The sequence below is a fragment of the Phasianus colchicus genome, chromosome 6 (genome assembly GCF_987193195.1).
Source record: "Phasianus colchicus chromosome 6, bPhaCol1.hap1.1, whole genome shotgun sequence".
NCBI classification, from domain to species: domain Eukaryota; kingdom Metazoa; phylum Chordata; class Aves; order Galliformes; family Phasianidae; genus Phasianus; species Phasianus colchicus.
In genome coordinates this window covers 21,101,756-21,117,706 of record NC_143441.1, presented here as the reverse complement: position 1 = coordinate 21,117,706, position 15,951 = coordinate 21,101,756, and the positions used below count along the sequence as shown (strand labels likewise).

The 15,951-nt window shown below is 49.5% G+C and overlaps 1 protein-coding gene and 1 long non-coding RNA gene across 3 annotated transcripts; one reads left to right on the top strand and one right to left on the bottom strand.

Moving 5' to 3' along the window:
- Positions 1-617: 617 nt before the first annotated feature.
- On the top strand, positions 618-3,896 carry EVX1 (even-skipped homeobox 1). The gene is made up of 3 exons (XM_031590019.2): positions 618-1,053; positions 2,405-2,652; positions 3,343-3,896. The coding sequence occupies exons 1-3, from the start codon at positions 618-620 to the stop codon at positions 3,871-3,873; spliced, it is 1,215 nt and encodes a 404-aa protein (XP_031445879.2). The 3' UTR covers positions 3,874-3,896.
- A 4,220-nt stretch (positions 3,897-8,116) lies between these two features.
- Positions 8,117-15,608, bottom strand: LOC116226963 (uncharacterized). Of its 2 annotated transcripts, none has more exons than XR_004166444.2 (3): positions 15,561-15,608; positions 9,810-9,937; positions 8,117-9,687 (listed from the first exon to the last, which is right to left on the bottom strand). It is a non-coding gene; the product is annotated as an uncharacterized LOC116226963 (long non-coding RNA). The 2 variants fall into 2 exon arrangements; XR_016467468.1 differs by lacking the exon at positions 15,561-15,608 and adding an exon at positions 12,995-13,092.
- Between the last annotated feature and the right edge of the window lie 343 nt (positions 15,609-15,951).

Sequence of the window (15,951 nt, the reverse complement as noted above, 5' to 3'; positions counted from 1 at the left end):
TGCAGCTCTGCGGAAGCCGATTGCCAGCAATAAATAATGCATCGAAGGAAGAGGCTTCGGTACGCATCTTCTCACTCCCAGGATGCGGCTAGGGCTCTTCGCCTCGGTTTTACATCAAGGCGGTGGCTTAAAGCAATCAAAAGGCTCTATTTAATGGCCAAGCGAGGCTTCCCCCCGCGGAACTCTGCCCGCATGTTACAACCTCTTTGCAGCTCCGCTCCATATGCATCTCCCTTTCACACTTCCCTCTCCATCGCGGCTCCTACACCAGGTGCATCACGCGTTGAGCCCATTAGCTCCGACTCTTCCTTTCATCTTCCCCATGGCAGACGTTTCTATTTATCCGCTGGCAATCAATGTGTGGCGTCACCAGTGGTACTGTAATGACGACTGCACCATTGAGGATGACAGCTTAGAAAGAAGAGGGCAATGGTGATCCCTCCCAGAGCAGCACGGCACAGAGCAGCGCTCGCATCACAAGGTCACCCCATCTCCCCGCTGCTCCTCCGCACCGCCGGCAGCGGGTCGCGGGCTGCGCACGGGGCTGGGGCGGGAGCGGCGGGGAGGGGGGGGACGAGATCTGGATTTGTTTCCCCCCTCCCTTAAGAGAAGCCACGATGGAAAGCAGGAAGGAGATGGTGATGTTTCTGGAAGGGACGCAACTTGGAGCTCTGGTTGGCAAGAGGGTGCCTAATTTGGCCGAAACGGTGAGGAGCCCCGCTCCGGAGCCGCAGGAGAAGATGATCCCTCGGAACTGCCTCAGCCCCAGACCTGGCCCCTTGTCGTCCCGGGAGAGAGGAGGAGGAGGAGGAGGTGGCGGCGGAGAAGACGAAGAGGAGGTGGAGGTGCTGCCGGGGACAGGGACGGTGCCGGAGAGCCGCTCGGCGGCGGCAGCGCTGCTCGGGGCCGGACAGCAACCCCCCGGCACGGAGCCCCCCTCCAGCAAAGGGCAGCAGAGCAGCTCGGACACCGAGTCGGATTTCTATGAGGAAATCGAGGTGAGCTGCACCCCGGACTGCGCCACGGGGAGCGCCGAGTACCAGCACAGCAAAGGTACCCAACTCCTTCCCATGCCTGCAGCCCCCTCCCGCTCCCGGGCCGGGGGGCAGCACCGGGGGGCGGGGGGCTGCCGGAGGGGGGCTTCCCCTCAAAGCCGGGGCGGGGGGTGGCGGGGGGGATTCCCTTCTCCAGTCCTTCCCTCGGCCCCCGGCTTCCTGGCATCGGGCGGCTCGCTGGGGAGGCGGAGGGCACGACAGCGGGCAGCCGCCGCGCCCCTGGAGGGCAGCCAGGTTTCCCTGAACATCAAGTCCCGCAGGGCCCCTTGGCCAAGAGCCCCCCGCACCGATCCTTTCATTTTATTTTCGTCCTTCCCTACTACGCGGACGGTGCGTTCTCCAGGAAACCCCTTCGGATCTTCCCCAGCGGCGCGGTTCTGAGGGCGAAGGGGGTGGGCACGGGGGAGCAACATCAAACGGGTTTTCTGGCCGAGAGCTGTTTGTGGTTTTGCAGGGTGAAATGTGCCCGGGCGAGTGCGGAAGCGCCCGTAAAGACCGTAAAATCGCTCGCCGACTCCTGCCTGCCCCGAGTGCGGCGGAGAGGTCCTTGTTTGCACGTTGGGTTTAAAAAAAAAAAAAAAAAAAAAAGGGAGAGGTCCAAATTACCTTGTCACTTCTGTGTCTCGATGGCGCCAGCTCGGAAATGGTCCCAATGAATTAATTGCCTTTGGTCTCGGGCACAATGAGAGAGAGTTGCATTTGAAAGCAAACGCAGCAGCCAGGCCCCTTCTCCCCCTGCCCCCGCTCCCTATTCCCACCTTCTCATCCCGGCGGAGCCCCCCCACTCCTAACAACGATCCGCTTCTCTCCTCTCCCCGCTCCTCCATCACTCGAAGAAGAAGCCGAGAAGTGCGGACGGCGATGTCCGCCTCCATTCCGTCCTTTAGGGGCTCTTGGAAAACATCCCACCTCGAGCTCTGGAGGCTGAGCAGAGGGTCCCCAGGGCCTGACCCCCTCCCTGGGGTGGGGGCTGGGCTCCTGCCGGCCGACTGCTCCGCTCCCGGGCCCTCGCTGGGCTGCGGGAAGGCCCTGGGCACACCTGCCCTTCCCAGCCCTCGGGGCCGGGGATGCTGCGGCAGCCTCCGGCTTCACAGCGCGGGGTTGAGCGGGCGGCCCAGCGGACACTGCCGGGGTGCCGTGTGTGTGTTTTGGGGCATCACCCCTTTCTCCAGCCCCGCTCTTCATAGTTATCTCCCAAGCATCCCTACTTTAGGGGAGCAGGCATAGAAAAGACACAAAAGGGGAGGTGTGTGGAGGAGAAGGCAGCTCGACGGGGCGGCGGACGGGGAGCATTGCCCCGTGTCCACCCGTCTCCCAGCACGTGTCCTTTCCGCGGGCTCCCTTCTTAGGCCAGTGCTCCGAGGCTCGTGCCGGCAGCCCCGGCGGCGGCGGGGATCACCCCAAGGGCGGCGGCGGCGGCGGCTCTCAGGGCCCGCTGAGCTGCAGCGCCAGCGACCAGATGCGCCGGTACCGCACCGCCTTCACCCGCGAGCAGATCGCCCGGTTGGAGAAGGAGTTTTACCGGGAGAACTACGTGTCCAGGCCCCGGAGATGTGAGCTGGCGGCTGCTCTAAATCTGCCAGAAACCACCATCAAGGTACACACGGCTCGGACATGTTTCCAATTAGCACGATATAAATCTATATAGCCAAACTTCCTTGCAAAACTCGGGAAAGCACTTCGCCAGCGCAGCCCTCTCTCACCCCCCCATCCCCCGCCCCTCTCCCGGCCCTGCCCGCACCCCGCAGCATGCGGCATTGCGGGGGGAGGGGGACGACGCGGCTCTGGGGCCATCCCAGCCAGCACCGCTAATCCGGTCTCTCCCCACTGGATTACAGTTTATCTTCCCCTCAGCCCGATCCAAAACTCTCTCGGCTGTCGAGGGAGGGAATAGGAGGGCAGTAGAAGCTCCAAATCTCTTTTTTCCCCGCTCTGCTTTGCTATTTGCTATAACATTTGCACAACATAATAATAATAATTTAAAAAAAAAAAAAAAAAAAGGAATCCCAGGGAATTCTGTCTGCAAGAGGCAGAGCGGTCGGGTTTGCCCGGAGGGTTCCCTGAGACGAGCCCCCGGTAGGAAGAAATGGAGATAAGCACCTTAACGAGGCAACCCCATTGGGTCTCTCTCAGGATTTAGAGCGCTTTAAGCGATCCCTTCAGGGAGCGGGGGCCGGCACCGGTGTCGGCTCGGCCGCGGGGAGCGGTCCCGGGGCTCAGCCACGCACGGAGCCGGGAGATGCGCGGCGGCGGCGGGTGACGGCTGTGGCCTCCCCTCTCTCCGCAGGTGTGGTTCCAGAACCGGCGGATGAAGGACAAGCGGCAGCGCCTGGCCATGACCTGGCCGCACCCGGCGGACCCGGCGTTCTACACCTACATGATGAGCCACGCGGCCGCCACCGGCAACCTGCCTTACCCCTTCCCATCCCACCTGCCCCTGCCCTACTACTCCCACATGGGCATCGGGGCCACCTCGGCCTCGGCCGCCGCTCCCTTCAGCACCCCGCTGCGGCCGCTGGACACCTTCCGCGTCCTGTCCCACCCGTACCCGCGGCCGGAGCTGCTCTGCGCCTTCAGGCACCCCTCTCTGTACCCAGCCCCGAGCCATGGACTCGGCAGCGCCGGTGGCAGCCCCTGCTCGTGCCTGGCGTGCCACGGCAGCCCGTCCAACGGGTTGGCACAGAGACCCGCCAGCTCAGACTTTACCTGCTCGGCCACCACCAGGACGGACTCCTTCCTCACTTTCACTCCTTCGGTGCTGAGCAAAGCCACCTCGGTTTCCATGGACCAGCGGGAAGAAGTACCTTTAACGAGATAAAGCTTCGTCTCAGGGTTGTTCAATAATTTGCCCCTTTCCCGGGTGCTCTTCGAGTTAATGTACGTACGGTCGATGTTTATTTAATCGTGTTCTCTCCCTATGGACACCTATGGGGGAAAAAAAAAGAAAAGAAAAAAAAAAAGAAAAAAGAAAAAAAAAGACTAAAAATAACTCAATCTTGAAAGGATTTACATTCCAAGGGGAAAAAAAAAAAAGAAAAAGAACAGGGATGAGCAGTGATTGATCACGGAGAAGGGTTTTAGGCACGGAGGAGAAACAAAATCTACCTGAATGAAACACATTTAAGTAATGCACAGAGATGAGCGTGGACTTTCTTGTCGATTGACGGACTTACTACCGGGGCCAGAACTTCTGCGGGTTACAGCAACCGACCTTATGCACAGAGCACAGAGCATGGGACTGAGAGGGGAAATCTGAAATACTTGAAAGAAACATTATCTCGATAACGAAATGGCTGGTGAGCATGAAGAAAGCAAAGCTGCGATCTACCGGGGCGTTCAGAAAACAAAACCAACGATCAAACAGCAAAACCAAAAGGTTTCCGGATTGCAACTCAATAGTATTATCCAGTAATTTCTATAGAGAAAAACAATGCTTTGCCATAAAGAAAAAAACTGACATTCTGTACATTGCTATCGTGGTTTAATTGCATTATTTACTGTCCCTTGTCTCTTCCTTCGCTCTGAGCAGAATTGCAGCACCGCGTCTCCTCTTTCATTCCAACTTTTAGTTTTAAGAGGTAGACTGGAATTGGCAGGGAAAAAAAAAAAAAAAACAACCCACGAGCTGCTGCTTCTCTACGGGTCAGAGCTATTTGTCCTTTAAATAACAACGTCCTATTATCAGTCGCAGAAATGTGCACACACCGACGAAATTAGCAAGTGATGTATATGTAAGGAGGGTTTTTGAATATCGAATGTATAATGCTCCGTGAGCAGAGCCCCCGTGCCAAACGCTAACAAGCCGCCAAGGGAAGAGATTAGGTGACAGGGAGCAGCACTCCTTCAGACAATCACCAGTCTGTAAATTGGAGCAAAGGCGATTTCCCTTCCTTTGTACTGCCTTCAGTTCTCTCACTGACTTCTCCTGGATGCGGCTCTTTCCCACCCGCCTCCCTCCCCCCCACTTTTTTTTTTTTTTTTACATTTCAAGTGCTGTTTTTTATCTCCTTCCCCACCCCTGCTCTTTGCATCTGTATGTGCCCTTCACACTGCTCTCTTCCTCTGGAGGAGGATTTCTTCCGCATCTCCTCCCCTTTCCCCTTCAGGTATTTCGGAAGGAGGTAGCACCATCGCTTTTGCTCGGGTTTCCGTCAGCCTACAGTTCTAAAAGCAAACACGCACACCGAGCTGGGCTGAAGTTCCTTCCAAAACAGAATTTGTTTATTTGACTCTATTTTTAAATAGCCCAAGAACCGTCATCATTTGTTACCGTGTCGGAACAAAACACAGTACCACCACAGTACCACCACCGCCAACTGCAGTGCTGACAGGCACATTTAAACACATCATCCACACTTTTATTGCGCTTGTTTAAAAAGAAAAGACAAGAAAACAAACAAACAAACAAACAAACAAAAACCGCCAACAAAGCGTTGCTTAAGAGAATTTCACCTCCGTGAGGTTTCTAACGGTTGCGGTTCGCCAAGCAGGAGGACAAGAGATGGCCGAACCGAGCGGGCTGACACCTCCGCTATCCGCTGTGCTTTCAGCTGCTGAGGACCCTCCGGTTCGTTGTCGCTCTGTCCTCAACGCGGGGAGCACATAGCAGCTCTTCGCTGCAGTGGATGGAAAGCAGGGGAGAGACACGAGCGTGCCAGGATATGTTTTTCCAATCAAAAAATTATTTATTAGAGTCTTTTCTTATAAAACGGATCCAAAGTTATCATCTTTAAATCGTTAAGGGCAGATTGTTCCTCCCTCTCTGAGCGAGATGTCCTCATGGACATGGAAACTGATGGCCCTTTTTGGACACTCGCAAATAGACTCCCCTCCCCCCACCCTCTGGAAATAACAACTGTAAACAGCGTCCAAGGGCAGAGCTAGGGAAAATCTTGGCTTCCCTCTCCTCCCCGACTTTGTCTTTTAGCACGCTCGAGAAAAAAAAAAAAAAAAAAAAAAAAAGAAGTTCGGTAGGACAGGAGCTAAGGAGCGACCCAGAAGCCCTGGCAACGCCGGGGACAGACGGTATCGGGTGGGTCGGAGTGCCACGCAGTAAAATCCGGGGGGAAATGGGGGATCCTGAGTGGCCGCAGTCCTCCCTGCGGCCGGGTAGAGGCACCTGCTGCCATCGCAGGGCACGGTCACCCCTTCTGGGATGCAGCGGGTTGCAATGCGCAGTGAGCTAGGGGGCTATATGTATATATATACATACAAATATACATATTAAAATATATATACACGCATATACATGTGCGTCAAATACACATATTTTATATACATGGGGGTGCGTGATGCGCGTGTGAGGGGGAATGTAGCCACCCCGCACCACCTGTGAGGGTAAAGGGGACAGTCCCCGTGCTGAGACACGCACCGAGCACGGTCACCCCGCACCCGCGGCTCCTGCACCCCCCGGCCGTCGTGCCCGGAGGGGGCTGCGGCACAGAGGGTGGCAGTGAATTTCTCTGCGGCTCGGTCACAGGGCAGAGATTGCCTGCGACAGGTAAATAGGCTCCGGGTCGCAGTAATGCCGAGAGTATTTTCATTTAATAGGGGAGGGAAAATGAGGTGTCTGGAGCGATATTGGAAAGTACAAGATCGATGATCCGTCCTCGTGTCCAATCAGCAGCCTTTAATTGACTGTATTTTCTAGGTAATTGAGCCGCTGTGCTCCTAAATTGAAGTGGAAGATATAACAATACATCTCGCCGGGAGGAATTACTCATTACTTCATAATGAAATTTTCCTTTTGCTGCGTGGGGCCGGGGCCATTAACGCCTTCGCCGCCGGAGGGGGTGCCCACGGCCCTAAGCGGGGCTTCGCTCTCGGCCACACGCGGGGCACCCACCGGGAGGGCAGCGGCTCTGCCTCGGCCCTCTCCCCCTCCCGACCCCCCCGCCGCCTCTCGGCTCCTACGGTGGCCGAGGTTGAGACCCCCGATCGCTGAGGTGTTGGGCCGGGCCGGGTCCTGCGGGAGGTGCCCACCCCCGTGTCACCGACGGGCTTTGGGCTGCCTCCGCTCCACAGCCAGTCCAATTCGGCTCCGAAAGGCCTTCCCCGCCTTGTTAGCGTTTGATTGATTGCCTTATTAAAGCGTGTTCTTGTAAGTGTGACCGAGCTGATTGCACTGCATATGTTTGGGATAATGCTCATTTTAAACAACTGAATAATAATAATACCAATAAAAAAAGGACCGTGAGAGGAAGAAGATGAGCTCTGGAGAATGGGTTAAGCCTAAACGATCCCGAGGAGCGGTGCTGTAACTCGCGCATTAAATTGCTCCGTTACCATCAAATCACTCAGCCCCCTTCGGCTCCGCTCAGCCCATCTCTGTTGTGTTTTATGTCACCTTCTGTGCCATTAAGTGAGATAGCGCCGAGACTGCCGCTTACGTCCCCGTCTCAGACCATACGTTTTTATTAAGGCTGTATGATTAAACGGGACCGGATCTGCTTTCCCAGCACTATTCTTTCCTCCAGCGCCCAAATCATTAGAAAATCGGCTCTCCATCTTCCCCATTTTCTGCTCCGTTGTTAGGTCGTTTGCCAGCACCTGCAGCAAGGCGTGCGGCACCCTTAGCTTTTGGCTCGTGTATCCGAAGGATCCTTTTGTTTCCTATTCTTCTCCCGCTCGCACGGCCACTTAATTTTACTGCCCCTGCGAACACCCTCCGCCATATGTCGCCCCGAGGCCGGGTCCCGCAGCTCACAATGCTGTCACCCGGGGTACCGCACCGCAGGGGTGAGTCGGAGCGTCCTAGCACGAATGGCTCCGTTCGGGCGCATCAGGTTCCTGCGTGGGATGCGACTCCCACGTCCTTTCGCTTTATCCCTTCACTCTCGATCCCCCGTTTGTTCCCCGCTCCCCTCTCGTTGTTCGTTTTCGCGTCCCTCCGCGCCCGCAGAGGCTCTGAGCATCCTGTCCCGTGGATGGGCAGATCCCGCGTGGGGCAGCTCCTCGCCTTCGCCAAGTTTTTTCTTTTTCTAATTCTCTCATTCCCTCCTTTCAAACAAGAAAGCAAAGAAATCACCACAATTTCCCACTCTTCTTTTTCCCTTGTTTTTTTCCCTTTATTTTTCATTTTTTTTTTTCCCCAGTCAAACTGAGTGTGCCCCCGCCTGACCCGGGTTGACACCAATATTTACACAACTCGCGTTAAAGAATCACCATCGGTGCATCGCGTGAACGTACACAGACACAAAGCAAGCAGGCAAAGTGCTTTTCCCCGCTGCCCTTCTTGCGAAGGAGTGCCTGGGATTTGAGAGACAGAAATTGCCACTTAAGAACATCACATGAAAGTATTAAGTAATTATTTAAAACAAGGCTGTTTAGAAAAATATTTGTATTTATTGCAGCTGCTCGATTGGCCTCGTTAAAGCCGGAGAGCATTTAAATTGTGTTACAGTCTCATTTAAATCCAGTTTCGTTCCAGCAGGCTGCAGAGCCTGAATAGAACCAATCACTCCATAATGATGATGAATGAGAAATTAATTCAGATACAAGCAAGACAATTTAGGCCTTCATCTGTTTAAATAGCCTTCCAAGATTATTCGCAATTGCAGGTCACAGTTTTAATCAATTGTCCAATCTTGTGAAAGTCATATCCTTGCATCTTCATCGGGATTATTTATAGTGCGGCAGAGCCCGGTGAAAGGTACACGCTCTTAACAGGAACAATTACTTAAAGGGAAGCGTTCGCAAAATGAAAAACAAATGCCTCCGTGGGCAGTAAATGATGAGCCACCTCCTCGCTCCCGGCACATCCTCGGAGGGAGGAAGGGAGCTGCAGGGAGGGCGGAAAGGGGACAACCGCCCAACTCCATCCCCGCCGTCAGCTCCGCATCGAGTGCTCTGTCATTTTTCCCTTCCGCCCTTTTGAAGACTTACAGATAGAGATGAGCCTGAAACCCTAAAATCCTTCGGAATGAGGGCTCCAGGCTGCTGCCCAAAGCCGGGAGAGGACCGCGGGCTCATATGGACACCCGCTGCCAACGCACGGGGAAGGCAGCACAGGGGGTGCCCGAGCTGTGAGAGACACCGCTCCGGCTGCGCACCTCTCTTCCCAGGGAGGGCGTGTGTGGAGCCGGCCCCGGGGTGAGGTTTTCCCGCATCCTGTCGCAAAGGGGAGCGGGGCCGGGCCGGCATCCACCCCCAGCGAAGACATAGAGATTTGGGGCGGGTGGGTGCACGCGTGGCCGTGTACCGACACGGGAACCCGGAGCATCGCTGTTCTTTACAACAAAAGCCTGCCCGCAGGACCCCCGGAGCTCGGAGAAGCCGATCTCAGCGGCGGACTTTGATGTATTGCTGTCCAATTAGTGCCTTTAATTGGTGTCCTCTGGGACAGGCAACCCGGGAGCATGGACGGCGAGCGCTCGCTCAGCAAGCTCTGCCCGCTCACGAGGCAACGAGGGCATCTCTCGGCTGGGGGCACGGATCTCGCACCCCTCCGAGCAGATCAACCGCTGCAAGCCGTCCCGCGGGGCCATATGCTAACGGACACGCCGTGCCCGAGCGGTGCGGGGGTGACAGCATCCCGCATCAGATCCGCTTCTGCTCCAGAGGAGGAAGGGTGTTCATCGGCACTGTTTAAAACAGAGAACACGTTCCTTCCAATTTGGCTAATGAAGCTCGTCTGTTAAGAGTAATTTTAGAGGTTAAATGAGGCTGAGTGCAGATTTAAAGATGCTTGATAAAACGTTTTGTTTAAATGCCACATACTGTATATATAGATCCCATTACATGCTCTGGATTTACCTTGGGGGAGGAGGAAAGAAAACAAACAGCCGGACAGGGAGAAGAACCCAAAAACGCTCAGTCGAAAAAGAAATTGATCGCTTCATCCATCAAACATACAAAATACATTTCTGAGATCAGAAGTCGCTCTGAAAGAGAAACGAAGAGTCAGGGGGGAGGAAGTTCGTTCTTGACAAGCACCCTCAGAAGGGCTGTGCTAGAAAAAACAGGAGGAATAAAAGACAGCTGTCACTGTAAGCTCACCTTGATGCAACTCTGTTTTTCTTTCTTTCCTTCTTCCCCCCCCAGCCCCCAGTACCCATAAAGCATTTTAAGCGAAAAGAAATCTTATGAAGGCAGAGAAAGATGAGACTTCTGATGAATAAGGAAATAAATTTGGGAGAATGGAAAGTGATGCTGACTTCAAGTGTCTCCAGGGAATGTGGCCAGCCCAAGGCTGCCTCTGGTGCCATCCATTCCCAGTGCCTGGGTACACCTCGAAGAACAGCCACCAGGTTTCTGCAGGAAAACATGTCTGATGATATTTGTAAGGGAACTATTTTATTTCCTCTTCTGCATGTTGTCTTCCTGCTTTGAAGTACTGCATCTCAAGCAGCAATACAATATTACAGCAGGGATGTCCTTTACAGCTGGCCCCCAGAAGCAGACCTAAAGATGTCATCCATTTCCACCAGAAATACCAGCCTGAAAATGCCACTTGATTTCACCCTGCTGCAGTTACACTTTCCACCTTGTTTGTCTCTGACCAGATTCTGAAAGTTCTAACTAACCCCCAAACACATTTTTCCTTCCTTAGGAGAGTTTGCTTACTGCTGTTGCACTGCAGGATTCAAGATGAATTGCAGAGCAAATAAAGTAACTATTACGAGGTCCACACAATTAATATGTGGCCTTGTACTCACATAGACTGTGAATCACTCCTGGGAATGAATTACAATTATTCTAACATTTACTCAAGCCCGTGGACTTTAGGGAGGGAAGTTTTCTCTAATGCGGAGACATTGAGTCATAGGTTCCAAAACCACTTTCCACAAATGACCTGACCTGAAGTAAAATTTAATCCAAAACCAGAGGGTCTGGCTTACTAAACCTTCAGCTAGAAAGGAGCACAGACTTGTCTCCTCTGACAGCTACAAATTAAATAGAAAATCATACAGAAAAGAGAAGGAAAAAAAAGAAAAGGGAAAAACCTAGGTTTTGTCAGTGTTTATACTTCCCTCGCAGCCAGCTGTAATGTGGCTGGGATCTATTCCAGAGGCAGGAGAGTGCTCAGCCAGATGATGGGGGTTGGTTTGGCTCCAAATGATGTTCCTAACACATTCCTTGTTTGGTGGCAGTGCAGATTTGGATGAGAGGAAAAGCGCGAGTGTCTCAGCCGTTCTCAGCCCTGAGCAGTACGTTGCTGCCCACTAACGCTTGCTTACAAGATATGAGAACATAGAGTGCACAATCCCATTCCCTTCTCCCTCTGTTTTGGCACTCAAATTCCCACCTGCAAGCCTGCATGCCATTTGTGTCACAAAGGCAAGCTTTTACAACAACTAAACTGAGCAACCAAATCTGATAACAAGGCACTTACTCCTGCAGCCATTAAGCACATTTTAACAAATCTAACTCCAGGATAAAATGCAATAGCATCATTACTTACAGTTCCCCACTTGATGTCAACAGGGCAGTTCATACCCATATCTTTGACACAGCTACTGATTTTTGTACTATAAGATGCTAACTGGAAGCCATTATATCTCAAATAATGTGCCCAAGTATTTCTAGGCTGGTAGTGCAAGATGGGCAGGAAAAAGAGCAATGCGACTTTCATTTTCTAAAGCTGCTCCATATCCACCTATGGGAATCTGGTGTGGGAATGAGAGATGCTGGTACTTTACTGATTCCCACTGTTGAACTGCCTAGTATTGCAGGGGATATCTTGTGGTATTCTCCCACCAAACCCAGATCTCAGCTGAGATTTGAAGCAAATGATGATCAGCAACTTTGGCACATCCAGTAGCTCATAAGATGCCCATACCTAATACAAAGTTTGTGCCCAGACATTTTGCCAGAAGAAAGGTACTCCTAGGTTTGATTTTATACTTCTCAATATGTAAGTAGTTGGCTAGGGTAACACTTCTACACTACGGCGCATAGCTTTGTATCACCACTGTTTAACTCCAGCAAGGGCAAAAATGTCAACTCTAATAGCTCTAATCACTTTTTATTCAGGAACATGATTCTCACAACAGCCTCTTCTTGGAAAGAAGTTGTAAAGCTGAGCATCTGTGTGCATGTCATTTCACTTTGGCATAACTGCTCCTTCAGCAAGGGGTGCTACTGAGTCATGTCTACTGCAATCCTCCATACCAACAGAAATCAGAGTTGCTGTTATCTCCTCATACTGATGCTTTTTAAGTATGCCTCTGATGCATCGTTTCCCATACTGACTACAATTTTGTAGTATGAACTGCAAGTTTAAATCTAGAAAAACCTACAGCTTGGTCTGTACATCACAAACTGTTAGATTTTTCCCTAGTTGTTTATTATGATGCATTTGACAGTAAAAGAGTTTTGAAACAGGTGCCTGATGTGATCTGGCATATCAGCATGTAGAGAATCTTGGTAGTATATGCCAAATACGACTCACTCTTACTGAGAAAACAAACAGAAGAGTTCAGGAAAAAGAGACCCCACCTCACTTTTCTTTGTGGTAGAAAAAACATTTGGCAGTTTATCCTTCTGTTCTGCTTACTAAGTGACTAAACTGTTACTTCCCTGTATTTTCCACAGAAGAATTTTGCATGCTGTAGTAAACCACCATGCTGCCTTCACTCTGACAACCTGAGCAAACCAGATTTGTGTGGCCTGTCAGTGAGAGGCACTTAGTTCAGTCATTGATCTCTGAGTGAGGCTTTCCTCTACACCATCCCCAATTTTACAGTCTCCTTTTTAAGCATGTATGACAGTACTTAGCATGTGTTCCAGCAATAGTCTGTCATTCATGTTTCATCTTTTATTTCTATCTAACATTTCCTGTACAGGCAGCCAAGAACTGCGCTCGTCTGAAAGCAGTTCTGCAGCACTGCAATGGGACCTCATGGTCTCACATTTCTCCAGTATAATCTTGCTTTTCTCCATCTCTGTTTTCTAGGACATTTTTCCCCAGTCTGTAAGGTCTATAAGGTGCTACATACACAAACCCTTGACACACATTTGGGCAACGGTGGGCATGAACAGACTTCTTGTTCGCAGCAATCCCACGTCACGATGCTTTCAACACTGGTAACTCCTCTTGGTGATCTTTAGTAAGTTGTCAAACAAAGAATTGCACTAATCAGGGACACTGTACAATATAGTGACAATGTACAGTAAGATTTGAATGTTGTGTGATATCTTCCTTACAAAGCCCACGCTGGGGCATCTATAAACTCAACTAAAATCTCATCAAAATAAATTAAATGTACAATGTTAAGACCTATTATTTCTTAAAGATTTGACTCGCGTCACTTTTACACCTTTCCTTTGGTATTAATTTTAATAATGAACATGTCAGTTTTGTTTTTATTTTCTTTTATATTGGCCTCATGCTAATCAGCCCAAGTAGTATGTCACCTCTTTCTACCCTTCTGAATAGAAGCAAAACCCCTTTTGGAATTCCACCAGTATTCCAAGACTTCTTGCAAATAAACATCAGATTTCTCCCCAGTCACTTTTTTTAAGAACAGCAGATTTGCTGATTATCTCTCTATCCCATTAGGCATTGTTTAACACCCTCTTCAGTTAATAATCTCATTAAAAGTGCTTCTTTTTTTTTTTTTTTAATGTCACTCTGCTTCCCAAATGCAAATTAAAACATCCAGCTAGTATCAGTTGAGAGGATTTATTTATTATTATTTTTTTTAATAAATTCAACCTTTTTCTTACTGCTTTTATGCATATCACTCCTGAAGCTTTCCTCTTCTTTTTATCTTCCCTTCTCAACTTTCTATGTTTTAGGATTTTTAATCTATGCTAATTGCTACTTACTGCAGGTCTCTCATGTTGCACAGTGACCTTTTTCCTTAAATTATTTGCTACCACTTTGTTCTCTCCTAGTAGTATTCTGTACTCAAAAAGCTGCCCTACATAAAGATATTGCTCAGAATTGCTCACATTCAATGTAATTTCCAGTCTCCAGCCATCTACCATTTTCCTGTCTAAAAATCTATCTACCATAACAAGATTCAAAATATATATTTTTCCTTTTTTTCTCCATGCTAGACAGCACACCTTCCAAGTTGGAAAATTGTCTACGATTTTTAGAAGCTACCAATGATGGTTTAGTGCTACCTGCATAAGATAATAGAACAGCACATGTGCTGCACTGAGTTTGTCCAGATGTCACTACTTTTATTCCTAGATATTGCAGACAAATGTTTAAGAGGTAATTCATCCCATTCTCAGGTTTGTGACACACTTCTGTCAGCATTCTTGGTCTTTTTTTAGTCAGTACATCAATTCACATGTATTTGAGCCCTTCTAGCCAAGAGTTATAATTACCAAGTTGTCTTCCCTCCTTCTGCTCACTGTTTTTACCTACTCCATCTCTTTATCCTTATAACCTGTGTGTAAAGCTCTGTTCACATGCACATCACACACTAATGATGTTTTCCCAAGTGAGAATTTCCTGCATTACTCACACACCCTTCTGCTTTGGTAGAAGAATCTGAAATGTTCATTTTTTTCACATTCTTTGTTACATAGGTTCAAGGTTTATCATTTATTAAACCATATCTGCAGCTGGAAACATGTCTGTATCTTCAACTGCTTTCCCTGGGGTCACTGTACTAATTCACTCCTGCTGTTCTAGCTAACTTACTCATGGATGGGACACACTATTCACACAGCCTCTCTCCTACTGGCATGTCACACCACCATCAAAGAAAATGTTCAGCTTCAGACCAGAAGCAAAGTCCCAAGTTGACTTCATATATCCTTTTCGTAATGTGTAAGCATGGAAAGATCTCCAAAACTTTTGTATGGGTATTCATCCAGCCTTTCTTCTTTCTTCCCTCTCATAGCCCCAAAACCTTTCTTTAACCCCCTGCCACTAACTCCAGTCAGTATCAGAGCAAACACTTCCAGGAATCTTTCACAAACATTATTGCTTATATCATGCATTAAGTCTTGTTTTTTAACATATCCATTTTAGTGACTTCCTTGTCTTACTAGCTGCTTGCAACCCAGCAGATACCAAGTTGTGATTTTTAAAGTCTCTACGTGCTTTAGAAATCCTACAGCATTAGGCATCTGGTTTAGCTACAACCCCATGTGACTTGTTGAACTCAGTCTATTTCAGTTCAAGCCATTTTCTGGCAACTTTTCCATTTCCCAAAGCTTTTAGCCATGTCACATCATCACAGATACTTTCAGTACAACATTTAGCAATGACTGATGAGAAGCAATGGTACATAAACACAATAACACAAATCTTAAATTGAATTTTTGAATCTAAATTGCCTCCTTCATTAAGATTTTTCCAACTATTTTCACAAATTGTCTGTATCTTTTACACACGAAGATTATATTTTATTATTCAACTTGTATTAAACAATATTTAAAAATATCTCTGTACTTGCTACCTCCATTTGAATTTCTTCTATGAGCTACCGCATTGCCTTGGAAATTTGTATAATCAATGAACACACAGATGTCATAATTATGAAACATACAATAGAGTTTGGCTAAGCAGGTTATTACACCAAAAAAGAATAGACTTGCCCTTGTCCTGGGCTCGCTGTAAAGCTCCAAAGGAGGGACCTCCAGAAAGAGATCCTTCCCCACTGGCAGTCAGCCCTTAAATGGGGTCTAGGAGAGGTGCAGCCAGGCTCCATCCCTTCCAGCAGCACAGGTGAATTGCCTTCACCTGTGCTCCCAGGGCTGACTCATTGCTCACCTCAGCTGATCAATCAGAGGTTCAGGCTGTGACTCAGCAGTTCCCACACAGAATTCATGGTCGTGATTCTCTCCTAATCCTTTGGAGGTTTAAACCTTTTCGAACACAGGCTGCCCCACATCCACATTCTGTGATAAAATCTAATGGAGAATTAGGTGTGTGACCATTTACCATGTGATCTTGGTAATTTTGTCAAAGTGAGACATCCTAACAATT

What these genes read in the sequence shown, in the direction of transcription:
- EVX1 (XM_031590019.2), top strand. Translation starts at nt 618, where the DNA reads ATGGAAAGCAGGAAGGAGATGGTGATGTTTCTGGAAGGGACGCAACTT. An exon ending in CGAGTACCAGCACAGCAAAG is followed by an intron (nt 1,054 to 2,404) that starts GTACCCAACTCC and finishes CTCCCTTCTTAG; the next exon opens with GCCAGTGCTCCGAGGCTCGT. An exon ending in TGCCAGAAACCACCATCAAG is followed by an intron (nt 2,653 to 3,342) that starts GTACACACGGCT and finishes CTCTCTCCGCAG; the next exon opens with GTGTGGTTCCAGAACCGGCG.